At 48.9% G+C, this 19,992-nt stretch overlaps 1 protein-coding gene across 3 annotated transcripts in view; it reads right to left on the bottom strand.

The window, feature by feature from the left end:
* SMG6 (SMG6 nonsense mediated mRNA decay factor) overlaps positions 1 to 19,992 on the bottom strand; it is a 184,546-nt gene that overhangs the window by 152,767 nt on the left and 11,787 nt on the right. For all 3 annotated transcript variants that reach the window (XM_078873763.1, XM_078873764.1, XM_078873765.1), the window contains exons 8-11: positions 17,106 to 17,216; positions 15,581 to 15,814; positions 14,415 to 14,476; positions 6,639 to 6,784 (exon numbers count right to left, since the gene is read on the bottom strand). In XM_078873763.1, the coding sequence (XP_078729889.1) occupies positions 6,639 to 6,784; positions 14,415 to 14,476; positions 15,581 to 15,814; positions 17,106 to 17,216 (553 nt within the window). The remainder of the gene's footprint in view (positions 1 to 6,638; positions 6,785 to 14,414; positions 14,477 to 15,580; positions 15,815 to 17,105; positions 17,217 to 19,992) is intronic.

The following is a 19,992-nucleotide window of genomic DNA, read 5'->3' as shown; positions in this document are numbered from 1 at the left end:
CCTGATTGCGACCTCTGGGATGAAGCCATGTTGCAGGCGCGGGTGGGTTGATTCTAGGAACTTGAATTGTGAGAAGAGACAAGACGTTGGGAAATGAGTGACAAACAGTTACTCACCAGTGACTCACGGTCTACCCGTACCCGTCCGCACCAGGGTCGCAAACGGCTACCCGTACCCGGCCGGGTACGGGTAGCCGGGTATCGGGTAGGGTACGGGTATCGGGTACCCGGTTGCGACCTCTGCCTCAGAGGCCCACAGTGCTCGCTGGTGGTGCCTCAAAACAACACGAAATAAAGGTAACGGGGGTGAGCGTTGTCCCAAAGCCCCCCCCCCCTCCCAACCACCACCATCCCAACAGCCCCCACGCCAACACGGGCCTTGTTTGTAAACAGAGACCCTCACGCAGTGACGTGATATTAACGAGCGCATATGCCGCCTCTGCTCACAAATATGCACAATTCTGTTTGGTTGTTGTGGAGTTTCATCCGCATTTAAAAGCACCCATGCAGACAACTGGCACCTAATAACAGTCCAATTTTGTCCCCTGCGACACGCGAGGCAGCCATGAGTGATAGGAGCGGCTATTACACATTACTCCTCGATCGCGAGCAATTCCTGCACGGGAGGCAAACACACTTAGGGCTCTCAGCACGCAGGGAAATAACAAGAACAACTCCAAGCCATTTGACATTTGTTCTGTCAAGATTTGAGCTTAAGGACAAGAGCTACGAGCTGCGTCCCCTCGCAGCGTAGCTCCCCCGTGCCAAGCCAGCGCCCAGCAGATGCGGCTCACAGAGCCTCTACTACCACATGGGGGAGGGGGGTCATGGGCGCTCACCCTGGGCCGCGACGTCGCGAGGCCAGCGGTTCAACTCCCGACCGTGACTGCTCATTCATCTGGGAATGGTCGGCCAAGTGTACGAAGTTCGCCAGAAGGGGAATGCCAAGGACTCTGCAATGTCACTTGCAAAGAGTAAGGCGAGGCCTGACAGTGGCAATGGCCAACTCTCAAATCAGAACTTAAATTTGGGCGGATTGTAAAGATGCGTCGATTCATTGCTTAAAATGTATTCCTATGTTAGTGATAAGTTGAATCATGTACGTAACAAATCGAGCCGGACTCAATGGAGTGAATGTGCAATTTCAGGGCTGCACCTTTACCTTTTGCCTGCAGATTAGAGGGTGAGTGTGAGGAGAGCGGGGACAGAGTGAGTCACTAGGGATGGAGGGCATGAAGAAGTTAACGATAGAGCCGATGGGGAGAGGGCAATTAAGATCATGAGAGGGACAGCGAGCGAGACACAAATGAGCCAGCTGGAATGCAAGGAGGACGGGTGGCTGAAGGGGCTAATCCTCATGTTACCCTTGTCTCAGAGCAGAGATCCAGCAGCACTGAGATCCTGGGTTCAAATTCTGCGCTCCTATCCAAGACCAAACTTGGTCGACGTATGCGGGGGTTCAAATATTTCCAGGAGGTCAGCAGCGCCGACACAAGCCCCACCGTAGAAATGTGGTTTTGTTCTTAGCTCTGTCGTGCTTAGCAGACAAGAATTGCCAGGCTGAAGAGGCTGCATGGTAGTGGCTGCTGGATCGATGAAACCATAGTGGAGATTAGGACCTGGCACCACTTCTGGATTCCAGAAAGCAATGTGTGGCTCTGTCGCTGGAAGAAGATCCAGAGTTGATTGTGCCTGGAGGCTAAAAGCACAATTACGATATTTGTGAAAAAAATGAATAACAAAAATGTTAAAAAGCATTCCCACTCACATCTTTCAAAGAGGACCATCGTGCGAGAGATTGGTAGAGAGACGGCAACATTCCTGGAAAAAGTGGCTATTGATGGAGGCGAGCCACCTCTTGAAAAGGCTACACTCACATCTGCCCACCATGTCAGGCTTAAGGTGCGGTGTTCATCACCGTACGGGAACGGGAAGGTCTTGTATACAGGCATCAACGCGACCGCCCCCACCTCTCCACCGCTCTCGTAAATGGAAGTGGAATTACATGGAGGGGACAGCAGAGACCGGGTGAACAAGGAGGCTCCAAGAGCTAAGGGAACACGGCAGCAGCTTCACCACTGTAAGAGGGAAAATGAAAGCATGAGAGGCGAGGGAGGGTACACGAGAGGCAGACCAGAAAAAACGTAAGGGGGTGCATGGGTGAAATAGGGTGAAAGAGTGAGTGCAGGGTTGGAGGGGCACAGGAGGCTGAGAGGCAGAAAGAGAGAGGCACAGGGAGAGAGGGAAAAGAAGAAGAGAGGCAGAGGGAGGAGTGAGTGAACACTCGGTGTAGCCCTGGTGTTCCCAGACAGCTCAGCGGTGCCTTTGTCTCGCCCGTGTTCCCACATCCGCCGAGCGGAGAGCGATCGGTCCAGATGGCCACGCTGCCTCATCACGGCCGAGTCTCAAACGCTCCCTTTGTTTGGAGTAACCCGAGCGACCCCGCGGCTTCGAGCCCGCACGAGCGGTCAGGCGGCTTTGTACCGAGTGGCATCAGCATGCCATGTGGCACACAAACGCCTTTGAACAATCCCCCCCCCCCATCTTGAAGAAAGCCATAAATGTTGACTTTTTAATTCAATAATTTTTTTACTTAACTGCAAACTATTTCAGACTTTTGTTGTTGTTGTACAGTGTGTAGATACACACATATGGTAAATAGATACATACAAGTTTTAGCTGCTCTTAGTAGCTGCCACGCAAAAACAAAACAAAATTCAGGTCAACAATACATGCTAAGCTGCCAAGTGTAACACGTAAAGTTGATCTTACAAATAGAAAATCGCAAGTCATGCATTCATATTTATCGTCTATCAGACAAGTAATGTTGGCGTGCAACCACTGAGGCCAATGTAGCACCTAAGGGGGTGGTTGTGGCCAGTTCTAGGCGAGTCAAGCCGCCTTTGCCACCCCAGCGGAAACCTAAACAAACCACACGCTAGACACTCATTTTACGGACAGACCCAAACCAGATTCCAAATTTCAGTTGTCACAAGCGTTGTGCTTCATGGCCAGGAACAGTTTGCAAAATGCACAGCGCCAATAAAATGCACCATACGTGCGTTTGGAATAGAAACAAGCTGGCGAGCCAGTCTACTAAGAGAACGAGGCATGTTGTTAGGGGTTCGACGGTACGGAGACAGTGCGCACACGGAAACGTACAAATGCACATGCGAACAAATCCACAAGGGTGCAAATGCGCAGACCCATGTTGCCCACGTTCAGAAGCGCGCAAATTAATTGTGAAGGCACAAAGTGTCCCGTAATTTGTCAATCTCGCCAAATACCTATTCTGGTGTGGACATTGGCATTGCCAAGTTGTGTAGTAAGTTTCACGACAAATAACGTAATGGTTTGTTGTTTTTGTAAAAATGTGAGATGCCCTCAAATGGATGGGCAGCAACACAGATGGACATGATGTCCCGACTAAAGTAATACGTATCCCATCAGCTACATTAAAAACACCAGCCACAACATTCAAATTTAGAAACATACACACGAGTAGAGTACACAAACAAATATCTGTGCATATATCCATAAGGAGCAGCAACGATAAATGCCTATGTCCTGCATGCAGTGCACTGAGTGCAAGCAATCTGGTACCACTGAGCGATATAGCTTCTTTCCATAAGCGATTGGCCACAAATAATAGCTCAACGAAGAGGCCTATCATGTGGAAATGTATAGGAGCCAAATACTCTAAAGGTCTGTTGATTCTAAATGTGGAGGGGAAAAAAAAACGGAGGACCCGGAGAAAAATCCACACGGCCACGGGGAGAACACGCAAGCTCCAAATATACAGCAGACATCGGGGTCGGGATTCGAACCCACGACCTCCTGCATTCCAGGCGAGGGAGTTAACATCAACGCCACCGTGGCATCCCACGTTACGCGGTTAATTGGAGGGACTCACCCGTCCCAAACGTACAATGTGCGGACAAACAGAAATTACGATGCAGCCGGGAGGGCGCACAAGTCACGCGCGCGTGTGTGAGCAGGGGAGCACTGTGCATTACTGTTTCTGCTCAGCAGCATATACTGCATGCTTGGCATAGAAACCAAATTATTACATCCAATACCACGGGTTTCAGAGTTCGTGTGTGCATACATCCGTGCCTCAATCTTCTCTAACACACACGTTAGAGCTCGACAGCATGAAAAAAAACAAAAGCAATGCTATACAGGCAAAAAAAAAATGAGGTTGTACCCCTCAAAGAAAACACAGTTTGTTCTCTACGTAAATAGATAACAAAATTATGGATTTTTGTTACTGGCAAATGGAAATGACTTGTTCAGTCAGTCTAGTTTATATATAAAACAGCAACATGTATCCTGCTTACAACAATGACTGACAGCCTGACATTCTCTGAATTGTAATTTTCAAGTGAGAGATTTTAAAAAGTGCAGGAAGGTCAGGCAATGGCTTCTGCTATTTAGAAGCAAACAAAACCCTATTATTTCTCATACGCCCCATTAACGTGGCTACCCAAACACCAGTGCTTGACTCTTTGTTGGGGCACGCATACGTTCTGCATCATGCCCGATCTCAATGTGTGTTCAACGCCTTGCTATCAAAACGGGTACCGTCAAAACACTAAACGCCGCGTCTGTTCAAGGAACAGCTCTAAATTTCGAACAATGCTCTCGAAACTTTACCCAGTGGACTACAAAATCACCGACATGCTGTACATTCCCTGCGCCAAATTAATTATGAATGCCTTTTATGTTTACTCTGGTTTCTTTGGACAGCCCAATATTTCTAATATCATTATTATCATCATCTGCTGTGGTAAGACACCCCCCACCCCACCACTACCGCCCCCCCCCCCACCCACTTGCTCCCATCATTTCTGATGCTCTATTACCAGATTAAACTTGGGACCTGGCTCCGCAGCAAAGCTGGACGGATTAATGTGAGGGAAGTGTCATTACGGTCCAGGGAGTGTGGTCGGTAGCAATCGGGATCCTGTGCCAGCCAGCAGACGCGACTGCGTTTGTCTGGTTATCAAACACTGCCCCCAAAGGCATTAGCCCCGTCATTATGACAAGACCCGCCTGGAGTGTGCGGCACGTTTAACTGGCGGATTATGAACAAAGAAATCAAAACAAATTAAGTCCCTACCAGTCAGTGAGACTTTCGGCATCCACAAACGATTTGATGGCATCCATTTGAAAATAAATGGTACGCCAGTGAACGCAAGTTTCCCGTTGCAATCTGAACTGTGGACGGCTGTGCAAACTGTCTCAGCAGCAAAACCGCTCTCGTCATTAGGCCATAAACTATACAGGGGGCTCAATATTATGCTGACACTTTAAGCACTGGGGGCCTTCACCACACTTCGCTGCGACCTACAGGTGCAACAACATTACGTCCCCCGTTTCCTATTGGCTGCGACGGTAACAAGTCTTCCCCTCGCGGAGCCACACCACGGTCAGAGAGCCGAGTTCCCGAAAGCCTTGAGACTCAAGCTTGAAATGGACTCCACGTGCTATGGACTGCACTGTGGCGTGACCCAGGAGCTCATTACGTGCACTCGAGGCGATCGCCCCGACGTCAAGTTAACATTCGGGTTTCTCTTGTCGCTAAAAAATTCGCTGCCTGCTGCGAGCACTGCGCAAACCTAACACGATTGCCTCCTCATTAGCTGCCACAGTGTCCCCATCTTTAGGGGCATGTGGTGCACGGGGACAGCCAAGTGCAGGGCAGATCCACACTGGAGCCTTTTCTGTTTCACGAGGAAAGCATTTGAAATCCCTTCTGCAAAGTGGACATTAAAGACTCCTTGACTCAACAAAAGAGTAGGTTGTCATTTGAGCAGTGTCTTAACTCAAAGCTCAAGTTTGACAGCAGCTGCTGGATCATATCTATTTCTTACGTGTCCCTGTCCTCCCTAGCAACAGTGGGAATTCACGACAACCTGGTTGAAAATGAACGCGTGATTTAAGCACAACCATGATTTCACAATCACAGTATAAAACACTTTTCACTGTGACTGCAAACTGATGATGTACCTGAAATGCAGGGAATAATAAAACCCAATAGCAATCATTATTTACACACAAACATTGCTTCTTTCTTTTAAACATAATTAAATCCTCGAGTGATTGCATCGTCATCGCAGGGCTGTGATGTTATGCAGCGATGTCATTCAATTATGGCCGTGTTAGGTGGGGATGCCTTATTTCCCGTTCCGAGACGTCTGTAAGTTGCAGGGTGGGTCCCGTTCACCGCTGAATCTCGGAACGCTCAAGCAGTTCACGTTGATTTTATTTAGAGGCATAACGCCGCTGTTTTTAAATACATTGCTTTCACCGCAGAGAACTGGAGCGACACGACCGCACTCTACGATAGCTGGCACCAAGCTGTGCCACACGCTCTCCGGCATGGCCTTGTGGGAGCGTCGGTACGCCTTTCGACCCGAAGACGTACCGGGGAATGGGAAAGGGGTTAAGTAGTGGGGCCATGTACCGGTCTATTCGTACAATCGCATCATCAACGTCACCGCACACTGTACGGAAGGGCTCCCTTCAAACGAGGGCCGTGTGGCAGGTCCGTGCACTACGAGCCACGGAAAGTAGTCGTTGGCGTGAAGCGCGCGCGCGCACGCACACACACGCACACATGGGCGCAGCACGCACCTCTCAGCTGGCTGTTGTGCACGGCGAACATGTTGATGGCCATGAGCTGCAGCATGCGGGTGCCGCCCACGGGACAAGGGCTGTGCTGGAGCAGGGCCCTGAACTCCCGCAGCGACGCACACACCACCGGCGCAAACCTCTCCATCCTGCACGCACGACACCCACACACACACACGTAAAAAGATCTCTTCCTGCCGTGTAGCCTTGTATGCTGAACTTCTTTCGCATCGTATGTACTCAACCGTGCTAATTGGAGGTGCATGGGAAGGGTAACAAACTAAACACAAAAATCAGTTCTGAAGAAATTAGTTTTCAATCTTGATTTAAAAGGGCATATCTCCAGTGGCTTCCTAATATCGGAAGAGCGTTCCAGACAGCCGCAAAAGCACATCTGAAAGCGCGCAATGCAGTGACCGACTTTGTTCGATGACTAGCCATAAGCCGTTGCGAGAACTGTTGGGGCACGTGCTGTTAGCGGAGCACCTATGAAGGCCGACACGGCACACACCACACCCAGCCACCTTTGTCTCCCCAATGCTGATGTTTACACACTGCACAAGGTACTAACTTAAGACTGAGTCGACTTAGAGGAGGCCTGTGACCGGTTAAAATATCCTCCACTGTTATTGGTCGCAAGTGGGAATCGAACGTGGGTCACCGGGTTAGTAGCAGTGTGCTAACCACTGCACCACTGCTCCCTACAGAAACATTGACACACAAGAATAAGACTGCTGGTGAGTATGAATGTGCTGCTCCTGCTAACGGCATTTGAAACCAAATCTTAATCATGTGATGTGAATTTGTGGGTAGCATCATTACTAATTGGAATTCAGTAGAAAATTACTTCATATAAACTGAACAAACTTACATGTATTTTGCATGCTGTGTTTTTGGTAATCCATCGTCATCGCATGTTTATTTCCGATACACCAACAACAACACTCAAAATAAGCCACGGCAAAATCAATTGGAGGCACCATTCCAGAAGGAGACAAGCCAGTTGTTACGGTGAGGAACTAAGCGAGTGTGACACTTGTAACTCAAAAGGGGCGATGGGATTCATTGCCGAGGAGTGCCCGTGTGACACGCGCCACCCCACAGGCACTGCGCCCTGATGTCACTCTTGCCTAAGAGCTCACGCGGCGATACTGACTGTAGCCTGAGTTGAGGTTAACACATTTCAAAAACGGTTTCGGTAGGTGCCAGTCCAAATGTGGCACGCAGTTTACCGGACATCAATATCACTTTACGGTGTTTCAATGTCAGCTATTGCAATCTCTCAAAACACAGTCACGTATGATTGCTTAACTTTTTTTTTGCTTCTCCCCCCCGCCTCCCAGACCACCACGACGAATATATTACAAATGCGCTATCAGCGACGTGTTATCAGATGGTGAGATTTCCATTCACAAACCCATTCAATGCAGAACGCAGTGTGTGTCACCCAACGTCAGAGGACGGACTCTGGAAGGGAACATCTCACAACTACTTCTGAAGTCACATCTAACGCCTCTTATCCACACGATAGACGGTGCGCACCTTCACACCTGCCCTGCTCGACAGAGGTGTTCATCGGACAGCGACATGAACAACATGTTTCAATCTTTAAGTTGCAGGATGTCAAAAATAAGTGAAAAACTAAACTTAACATGGTGGGTTTTTATATAGCCGTTGGTGACTTGGCTGTGACACGCCGATGAGCTACGCATCGCTACCCAAGCCACCAAGATTGAAGCTACACTCACAGCAGCACTGTCTGGGTTATCAGTCTACTACACCAAGAACCAATACGTGGCAAAACAGCTGAGACGCAAGTGAGCCTCTTCCATCTCAGTAACAACTGGGAGGCCAACACACAACTTGGCATCTTCTGGAGCAAGGGTACCGCTCGCTTGCTCGCTCATGGAATCCGGTCTACCTTGGAGTGACATTAGCCCACATGCTCTCCTGCAAGGCAACACCTGGGGGAGGGTGAAAAGGCCAAGCCTGTGCCCGGAACAATAAACTCAGGAAGCTCGCAAACTCAACATGGGGAGGCAACCCAGGAACAATACGAGCCAATGCACTCGCACTTTGCTATTCTTTGACAGAATACACATGTCCAGTGTGGGAAAGATCGGCTCACGCAAAGAAGCTGTACCCTGTGTTGAATGACAGCTTCCGATGCATTACCGGATGCCGAAAACCAAAAAATGTGAACAGCCAGTGAGTGCAAGCCGGAATCGCCCCACCGGATATCGCGAGAGCGGTGGCAAGCTAAATACAAAGATCATGACAAGGTGAGGACACTGGACATCCACTGCATGGCCACACAGCAGCTGTAAGCGGAAGAGCTTCCTAGCTGCAACGGAGCCGCTTAAAAATATCACCGTGGGCTACGCCACTGGAAATGCGGTGAACACGAATCGACGCGATAACCAAGGACGTCAAAATGCAAGCTGACCTTGCGGAACACCCTCGCCGCTGTCGCAGAGTGAGATTGGTCAACCAGGATATGTTTAAACCGCCTTCCAACGGCAATCGGGAGGGTCAAAAGTCAACGTGCGGAAAGTGGGGCTACTCGAACGGTACTGACACGTGCGCCCGAGGTGAGAAACAGACCATGGGGCGTCTATCGACCAGTCGGCTTCCGGAGGAGGAGCTGTGTCTCGTGGAGAACCCCGCCAGGGTCACGGGCCACATAATCGCGCGCCTGATAATGGATGAGCATACGACTTGTGGTGACAGGAAAAGGGGAAGATCAAGTCGCTACACCAAAGAGCTCAGTTCAACCACGTGTGTTTGCCCAGATACAAACTCAGCGCAGCTTCTTAAGTGCTTTGAGCCACTTAGCCACCTCCAAGACAACGTGTTCTGAATGTTCCAGACCAAACAACTGTCCATCCTGTGTTTAGTCACCTGCTTGTGTTTAGTCACCATCCGAAATATTCACATTTTCTAAAATATAATTTACGTGTCGATTTAAAGCTTTCGTGACTGCAGGGATTCATCTTCTCGGTTCTTTCGGTCGAGAAGCATGTCTTCTCGACAGACCTGTTCTCCACCTGAGGACAGCTGCTTGCGTTGTGGCCGAAACGTCGTGAGATTTATTTTATTATGTTTTATTTTTATTATTTCCATTCTACGTGACTTTATCGAAAGAACCAAGAAGATAATTTACGTGCTTCGGTTTTCAAAATACATTTTCCCAAAAGAATACAATGCATAGCTTTTGCGTGTGGCATCCTCGGGACAAAAGGCCCAGAAACCCTGAGTGCAGAGGCTCTGGAGAATTGAAAAAAATAGAAATAACAAGCAAGAGCACCCACGGGCGCGGCGACGTGCTGGTGCACTGAAGGAGCGCCGCCAGCTCATGCCGCCAATCAAAGTTGGCACAAGGTTTGCCGAACGGGACGCCGTCTGGCTCCGAGGGCGCACGCAGCGCCGCTGCCAACGGCGCGTAAAACCGCAAACGCCAGCGTGTCTGGGTGGGAGGGTCACGGCGGAGCAGTAAATAAACCTCGCCCCGCAGGGGGCTCGCAGCCGTCCCGCGGTGCCACCTCACACGGGGGGCTCGCCGAGGCATGCTCGTGGGGTTCAGCAGTTACGACGATTGTTGTGCGTTTTATTTTGTAGAATTCCGATGTATACTTCACAACTGATTTAAAGCTTTCGTGACTGCAGGGATTCATCTTCTTGGTTATTTCGGTAAAGTCACGTAGAAGGGACAGACCTGGTCTTCACCTGAGGACGGCTGCTTGCGTTGTGGCCGAAACGTCGTGAGAATGATTTTATTATGTTTTTCTTTTTATTATTTTATTACTTCCCTTTCTATGTGACTTTACCGAAAGAACCAAGAAGATACTTCACAACTGGTTTAATTTGCGCACTGCAGGCGGGTAAATAGTAATTAATGTTAATGCTGTTCTATTAATTTGAACGATACATTTAAGTGAGTTGGACGGGAAGCCATTGCGCAGAGCTTAAGGGTGGTCTACTCTCTCAAAATTGAGATAGTTGGAAAGAGAATAGTGTCTTCAATATCAACTGCACAGTAGATCGGTGCGCTTTGGTAATGACGCCTCGTGTAGATTTCTGGCCGAATGCAGAATCAATCTTGCTTGCTGCAAGCTCAATGAGCTCTGTGGCAAGCACACCAACGGCTTGCCCGAACCTCGCAGCTTAGGTTGATTCATTAATTTATTATACAAAAACACCAAAAGGCTATACGCAACAACTAATGACCCGGATCACTCTTGCAAATGAGACCATCCAGATCTCCTGCGTTCTCACCTGGTTAAACAAAGCACACGAAAAGCCCCAGGGCAGCTTGGGCGGTCGTGAGCTGGCCCATCTCCAGCAAAATATTAACGTGCGATTAAAACAGGAAGCAGCGCGTGGGACGGCGAGGCCACGGACCTCGCGCCAGGGGGGGGGGGGCACAGAACCAAGATAAACCCGAGAGCACACGCCGGCCCGTGGGAGGACCGTGCTGCAGCGAGGGGAGGGGGTGGTGGTGGGGGGGGGAGAGGCACGGCCACGGCAAGGTGTGGCTGACCTGCGGATAAGCACCCACAAGGGGCACGAGGTTGTGATGGAGCCATTTGTTCAAGGCACGGAGCACAGAGGGGAGTGGGCGAATAGTGACCAACAATCATGCCCCTAGTGAGAGTTGTTTGTACGAACGACGTAGAAACTCATTTCCTTCAGACGTCATCGCCGCTCGCGCCAGGTCAAGTCCAAAGCGTGCAGCTTAAGTCCGGTCTCGCACGGGGATTGAGAATTCTGGTGGCTGCAGCGCCAGGTGAGCCTCTCGGGGATGCCATGGCTGTGTACGGAAACGGGTGGATATTTTGCGCGCGCTTGAACCCGAACACCCTTGGCATCCCAGCGAGGAGCACTCCTGCCATTAACGCCGGACACCGGGTGCTGCGCCTGATTGTGCGCGAGCGTCATTAGGTACCGGTGTCAGGGTTTCATAGGTGCCGACAATTGCACAAGGCAGCCTCCCTTTGCTTAAGTTGTACCAATTTGCAATATTTAAGGAAAACATCCGTATCGCTTCACTTCGCCGTCTCATCCTTGCCCCCCCCCCCGCCCTCTCCTCTCTCTCATCCTGCCACGACCTTGTGCACGCCTGTGCCAAGACGACTGACGTCTGTGGGTGAGAGGCGCGTACTTAAAGCACCAGCCCACGGTGCGGTTTTAAAAGCGCACGTCTCGACCGCATGGAGCTCACATTCCTGCGGCAACCATCGCAACTCCGAGAATGTCAGTGCGACAGGAGTTCCGTGAATGTGCCGCCCATGGCTCAGACCACCCCCCCCCGCCGCCCCCTTTGAGCGCCGAGGCTGCCGGTGACACATCTCTCTCTCACGGCCACCTAGTCATTTGGGAAAGTACTGTTTATGAAGTCTGCTCGCGGTCACTGCTGATCCGCAATTTAACCGTACGCGCGACCGACGTGAAATTATAGCCATGCAAGTCACTGCAAGACCGCCGCCGCTATTAAAACCAATTAGCGCCTAGGCTAAGTGCAACACCGGCAGGTAAATAATGTTTAATTTTAACGCTGCCCTATTAATTTGTACCACAATCGATCGAGTTGGCCAGGATTGGCAGAGCTTTGCGACAGACGGTCTCTGCTGGCAGCACAGGTTCCACGTTGCGCCATTGTGAGCGTGTCCCAGACGCCCAGCTGCGTGGACACGAGGACGCTCCAGGCAGGACACAGTCTCTCCACAACTCACGGTGTAGCCCAGCGAGCTTGGACCTCCCCCACCCCCCCCCGCCGAGTTGGCCACATCGGCCTTCGCAGCAAACGAACTCCCCAGAGCGCTGAATCACGAGGCGCAAATTGCTTCTAAGCGGAGCCACATTCCCATGGATATGCACAGCCGCTCTTGTATAAGGGCATTGGATTTACTTCCCCCCGGATGGAATAACTCTGAATTAATTTCTCAAGTTAATGTTTTAGTATACATTTCACTGCTGTTTTCTCACCACATCTCGTTGCGCCGGCTCCTGCCAAATGCGTGAAAGCTGCACACGAAGCATTGCACCAAGATATTTCTAATAATGCTGGCTTGTGATTCCTCTTTCTAAAATCAAAGGCTCCAGCATCTTCACTGTGAATGCTACAAGCAGATGCTAATGCATGCAGAGCAGAGTGGTTCAGCCACAGACCAGCACTACCAACCCGCCAGCGACAGCCTTTTTATATTACATGGCAGGAAAGCCACTGCACACCGGTCTAACGGTATTAGGAACAATTTAAATAGCATAGCCACGCTACACTACTGCCACATATTAGCCTGCACTCCGGTATACACTGCGAGCCGTACCGTGCCCATGACACACGTTACCAGCCTGCAAGGTAACGTCATATGTTCTGCTATATCGTGTAATTGCCCATTGATTCAAAGCACTGCTGCGTTTATTGCACAGACTCCACACAAAATACCCTAATTTACATAAAATGAATTACCCAAAGCCTGGGAAATCACAACTGGGCTATAAAACGTTGAAGACATCATTAATCAGGCCTTTAATGCATTTTTTTTCTTCTACGAAGAATTTCTTTTACGCATTTAAGCATTCATCCACCCATATTATTTTATCCCAAAGCAAGTGGCAACGCCGCGTCTTCACTCTCGCACCCACACTCGCAAACGCAGGATTCCCTGCCAGACGAGGCGCTCCCGATTGACAAAGCCACGCTCGGCGCACGAGCGCAGCTTCGCAGTGAAATTGCTGCAGCAACGTCAGATGCATTTGGGCATCAGATGGGTACAACCAGAGGCCTTTGCTTTGTGTTTAAAACAAACAGAAAACCCCGCCCCGCCAGGAATGGTTGCCGGTTCTCAGTGCTGTGGCGCCCCCTGGCGCGTTCACCGGGCGGGGTTTTGCTTTTGGGGAAAATGACCAGGGCTCGCACAAAAATGCAGTTTGTAAAGGGCTCCTGAAGAAAACGCGGTGCCGTGAGCGTGGCTCCTGCAACGTTTGAAAATTGTGAACTTTGACAACGAGTCACCGCCTCCCTGAAGGCAATGTGCCTACTTTTACTGCAAAAAGTAGGCACATTAAAATTTTGAATGCGTTATTGTGACTATCTAGATTTTCTACAACATGTACATTTAATTGATAGCTGTGTAACAGTGTCTGCACCACCTAAACGCATACTTTGTTCATGCTTGCTTTTCATTTTTTAAAGTTTGTGTCGTAATATCAAAAGAAGTCATGACATTTAAAAGCACTTAATCCCACGTGAATAGCATGCTTTACGGCAGGCGACTCAAATGAGAGGATAATAAAAACAATTTAAAACTATGCCCCAAATGTCAAGTACAAGCAACCCTCGACATACAGAACAGACATGTTCCCGAAAAGTGGTCCGTGAAGTGAGCCGCTGTATAACGGGGGATCACTATGTTGGTTTCACACCTGATGATGATTTCTTGCGTTGCGATCGAAACATCGTGATTAAATTAATTTGAATTTTTTATTTTTTGACTTTTATTTTTTACCGACGTGACTTTACCGAAAGAACCAAAGAGTATGGATCGATATGTATTTACACGAGACAAGACTCCTCCTGGGCTGTACAAAATAAAGTATCGCAACGGCAACATCATGTGTCACTTCGCCTGTTAGCGTTCGTATGCGCGGCTATCGTGAAGACGGTTAGACCAGGCGCGCGCTCGCGCTTTTGGACAGCGCCTGCCCTACACGTGGGGTGAAAAAATGTTGAGGGGCCGTGTGGAAACGTGACGGTGTGCTCGAGCCCGTGCCACTCACCCGATCTTGGTGAACAGCTTGCCATGAGCGTACAGGAAACTTTGCGCAAATTTCTTGTTCAGCTGACGGACGGGGAAAAAAAGCAACAAAACACGGATGTTTTATTTGAAAAGCAAATTTTAAAATGCGTAAAAGAAAACGTATTCAAGGATTAACACTGCGGAGGGATTTTACAACGGCATGGGGGGAGATGGCGTTCACCACTGAGGCAGCTGTAGCACAGCTGCCACAAATGTACGCCTGTATTCCAAAGTGCAGTATCTACGATGGATGTTAAAGACCGAATGATACCATCACTGGCAAAACAAATTAGGTGAAAAAGCAAGCTTTTCAATGCACAAACTTTCATTTGCACTCTCAAGAACAAAATACATTATTTGGACCCCCAGAATTAATCACATTTGATGTGCTGAATAAAAGTGGGTGGCGCTCTTTCGATGTTATATTTTCGTTATGAAAGCCACCCCACTTTTATTCAGCACGTAAAATGTGATTCATTCTGGGGGTCAAAAGAATGTATTTTATAGTTGAGTGCCAATAAAAGTGTGCATTTCCGCAACTCTATGCTGGTGTCAAATAAATGTTTAACTCTACTTTTAAATTGTATTTACTACGAGACTGGAAACATTAATAAGTACCCACAGAAACTCCGTGGAAAAAAAATAATCTCAGTGGCTCTGACCAAATTACATTTGACCAATTACATTACAACACAATTGACTTTAAATAGAAATATCCCATCAATGACTACTCCACCCTCTGCCCTCCAGTGCAGCTGAAGGAAGCCGTCATGCCGATTGCAGATTTTGCCAAGAAGCCCCGAAACACAAGTTGCTGCCCTCATGGGTTCCCCTAGAGTTTTTGTTTCTGGACCATATGGTTTTCACAGCCCCTACTAAAGCAGCTATCTGCCAATACTGTGTGTCTCAGGCTTTCCTACACGCGTTCAAAGCATCATTACTGAGTTACGGTAAGGCGCTCCATTTCTGCAGTCAAGCCACTGTGACATCATTCCCATATATCTGAATTACACAATTACAGCACTCCTAAAAGTTACTTTGAAGTTTTTCTTTTGCCTGTTGAGACACCCTGGGACACGCAGTATAGGCACGTACACCCAAGAAAACAGTTGTTTGTTTCGCGCGTTTGGAACTCGCATGACTCACATCGGCGGCGTTGGCCAAAGCGGTGTGTTCGCCGGGGCTGGCGGGCTTGTCCACGCGCCGGGGGCCACCAGGCGCCGGCCTGGGGCTCGGGTGGATCCAGATTTCGACGCGCGTGGAATCCGCAGCGGGGGCGGTGGGGCCGGAGCCGGCGCCCCGGAGCCCGGGGGCTCCCCCCCGCACGCCCACCTCGCCCTCGGGCTGCCAGCGCCGTTCCGCACGCTCCGCCGCCACGGCCTGCGCACAACCAAGACGAGAAATCGACGGACTGCCGATGCGGCGAAAGCAACCTCCATGCCGAGTGTTTAGATCGCCTAGATGTGACCGCATCTGGAGACGACTTCATTGCTGCGCGGTGCAGACACTGCCGCCGGTGGGAACACGCTCGCACATCCTGCCCTCTTGAGTTTGCCTTGCTAAAATCAACAGCGGCGCGTTCGGCGCACGCCTGTATTCCACCAGTTGGGAGGCAAGGGTTGGTGGATCACATTGATGTGTGAAATTCTCAATCGCGATTGGATGTGAGGTGGCTCGAAAATGTTGGAAAAGAAAGTAGGATCGTGAATCATCTCTGTGCACATTTGAGTGCACCCCTTGTGCACGGTGGTGAGATGTTAACTCCCTCGCCTGGTATGCAGGAGGTTGTGGATTTGATCTCGACCCCGCTGCCTGTATTTGAGTTTACATCTTCTCCCTGTGGTTAAGTGGATTTTTCTCAGGGTCCTCCGGTTTTTCACGCCACATTTATCAACGTGCGTTTAGAGTATTTGGATGCTATACATTTCCACACGACAAGCCACTTTGTTGATCAATCATTTGTTGCTTCTGAAAAAAGCTGTGTAGCTCAGTGGGCCTTACCTGGTAAAATAAAATAAATGTATGGGATTTTTTTTTTTAACTCCGGTTTCCTCCTGCAGGTAGAATAGACCTTACATATAAATTGGCCTCGCATCCCAATGTAAAATCCTCCGGAAAAAGTATTGAAAGTAGGGTTAAAGTTTACAAAAAAATTATTTCGACAACCCAGCGAGTGGAGTAGAGCACTGCTGAAATGTTTTGAATTCAAGTTAATGATGGATTACTGGTGTCTTACATTATAAGGTTGCACTCGTTACACACAAAGTGCATGCCACAAATGAACCGTAATACATAAAGCATCACGCAAACTCCGGTCATCTTCGCAGCGGATTTTTGCAAGCCATCGAACAAATATGGTCACCGCATCGCGCGCATTCAGATGCGCTTCTGCGGACATCTAGAACGCCCTTCCTTGCGATATTAGGAAGCCACTGGAGCTATGCCCTTTTAAATGTATATTGAAAACGCATTTCTTTAGAACTGTTTTTTTTCTTTCGTTTGTTGACCTTCCCCCGCGCCTCCGATTAGCACGGTTGACTACGTACGATGCGAAAGTTCAACATACATACATACGTTTGCGTGGCTTTATGAACCGCTCTGAATAGTGTCGAAGTCCAGGGACCTTCGCCCGCTATTTCCTGAAGAACGGACCAAGCACGCCGCCGCTCACCTTTCTCTTCGTCTCTTCGAACAGACTGATGAGGCTCTCCTTGGCCGACAGGATGGGGTTGCTGGCCGCTAGGCTGCGCATGTAGTAGTACACCGCTTCAACCTTCCGCCGCTGGAGGAACATCGGCCGGTCAAGTCAACGTCCTTCACCCCCGGACACACTACATCGAGGGTCAACCCATTTACAGGCAGCAAAAAAAAAAAATCCACACTTAAGCCAGGACCTTCAAGTAAACTCAGTTGCACTCATCCATTTAAAAGTGAACATATGCCATGTGAAAAAAAACACACAATAACCTACTTTTGGAAATTATACTATAGGGTCACATGAAAGAAAAGCCAAATATTCCAAAGCAAAGGCCTCTTGAAAAAGGATCTTTAAACACAGTGAAGCTTTCTTGCGTTATTAAAGAATATGTCCATTGATATCATGGGACCTCCTTTGCCAGTACCAAAATATAAGAATAGGTTTTTCCCCTTTTTTCTGGCAACAAAACTGAAACCTTTTTACGAGGAATCATGTCTGCATTAACCACAATACTTGTGGTCAGAATGCAAACAAAAAACATACTCTGATAAAATATGCATTGTCCTTTAAACGGATTGGTCCACACCAGAGACAGCTTTCTTTTATCAGTATGTTTTTGTTTGCATTCTGACCACAAGTTATGTGGTTAATGCAGACATGATTCCTTGTAAAAAGGTTTCAGTTTTGTTGCCAAAAAAAGGGGAAAAACCTATTCTTCTATTTTGGCACTGGCAAAGGAGGTCCCATTATGTAGATGCTCACCACCGAGCTCTCATTACTCTGATAGTGCATTGTCTTTGTGTTGTACGTCTTGTAGCGTCCTCTGGTCTAACACCGTTTGAGACGAGGCTGAAAAGAAAGCCGTCTCTGGTGTGGACCAATCAGTTTCAAGGACAATGCATATATTATCAGAGTATGTTTTTGTTTGCATTCTGACCACAAGTATTGTGGTTAATGCAGACATAATTCCTTGTAAAAAGGTTTCGGTTTTGTTGCCAGAAAAAAGTGAAAAAACCCTATTCTTCTAATATGTACATTATTATGCATTAATGCCAGCAGGGGCACCTATCCCTTATCAATGGGAACAGTATTCCCACAAGGCACAAAACAAATCATCCTATATCCCTGGAGTTTAAAGGAATTGTTACAATTCATGCTCCTGATTCGATTCTTAATTGTGTCATGTGTGGTCTTGTTCCTATTTTGTCTCACTTTTACTTCCTAATTAATAGTCTTGGATTTGCCATCTGCCTTGTTTGTTCTATTAGCCTAACGGTATCATGTGCATATGTTTTACATAAAATCCAAACCTAAACTTACGAGCATGATTCCATGCATTATTCTGAGCATAAGAATCTCTCTCATTTGACGAATCATCACACGTATCACAGAAGCTGTTAGAAAGTGTGAAAGGGAGACCTAAATTGTCTATTAGTGGCCCTCATTTAAGCATTCACATCTTCTCAGCACAATCGTCGACACCGTTGCCGATAACACAATCAACCGGGTTGCAGGGTTCAACAAGCGGTGCCAGCAGGCGTGGGAGATGGAAGGGGGGGCAGCACACGCGCGCGCGCGTTATCACCTGCTCCACTCGTCACCCCGCGTGGCGTGCGGGCTGCTGAAAGGTCGGCCTTGGCCGGGCTCCAAGTCTCTCGTCATCTCATGGGAGAGCTTAATCAAGCGCCGCCGCTTACAGAGACGACAGCGGGTTTCACGCGCGCCGCTCACGCATGTGCCGGCACGGCAGAGCTACACCCCCCCCCCCATCCACCGCCCCCCCCCCATGCCCCCCACCTCCGAGCATCGCAAACGAGGCAGCCGGCACCGTGTCGCACGCTGCCCAGGAACTGACACGGCCCGAGCCCCAACGGGGCACAACGTGCCACATTTATCAAGGCACGCGAAACGCCCGTTTTTAAAAAATCACAGCATCAGCTCGACGCTGACAAGGCGTTACTGGTTTCCCCGGGGAGGGGGACGCACGGCGTGGTAATTCCCACACGAGCGTAGACTCTCTCATAAACATTCCCAACTGAGAGTGAAGCCTTCATGATTCCCATGACTTCTGCCAACAATCTTATCATCGCCGTACTATCATGATCATTTTTTTAAATTATGCAACTGCTCAATGAGAACTGTGGCGCTAATGTCCATTGGTGGTCCCGAGTCAGTGGTGACATTTCCGCATTCTTATAGACAGGGAGCAGTCATTTCCATATGACGACTAAAATGTTGACTTGTGGAGCCGTACAGCCTCACCAGGTGGTGCTCATTCTATCACAATCCTGCCACGAGCCAAAATGTGTGACATTTTAAAATTCTCTCGAAGAAGAAAAAAACAGATGACTTCAATACGAAACCCCACTCCCTATACAGATGTTTAATATAAAGCTAACACGTTCAACACAAGTGCATTCTTGCTTCAACACATCAAGCCTTCAACAAAGCAATATGATCCGCATGTAGCTCAGTATCCAAGCTGCGATGCTGCATATTTTGCTAAGACTGACAAAGCAAATTACCATAAATTCCTTTCAGCTGACAGGCAACGCAGCAGTTAAATGGTTTATTACCTTAATAATGTCTGTTTGAACGTGTGACTAATGTGACGGAAAGTCAATGATTCCTTACCCCACATTTTATAATGCAACTTTAATGAGTCGAGGAGACGCCCGCAATTACACGCAGCGCACAAAATTATGCCGTTTAACAGTAGGCGTGCGATCTCGCTGCGGAGGCGTTGCACGTGCGTGCATTCGTGGCGCCGCCTGTTTCACGCGTTCGCTCGCATCACGAAACAAACGCTCGCCTGCGCCGACAGAGACGCACACCGGCAGCGCACCCTCGCTAGCGGCAC

This window comes from Lampetra fluviatilis, chromosome 37 (genome assembly GCF_964198595.1).
Source record: "Lampetra fluviatilis chromosome 37, kcLamFluv1.1, whole genome shotgun sequence".
In the NCBI taxonomy this organism is placed as follows: Eukaryota; Metazoa; Chordata; class Hyperoartia; order Petromyzontiformes; family Petromyzontidae; genus Lampetra; species Lampetra fluviatilis.
Note: the sequence above shows the minus strand (reverse complement) of the source record. Positions and strands in the feature narration are given on the sequence as shown.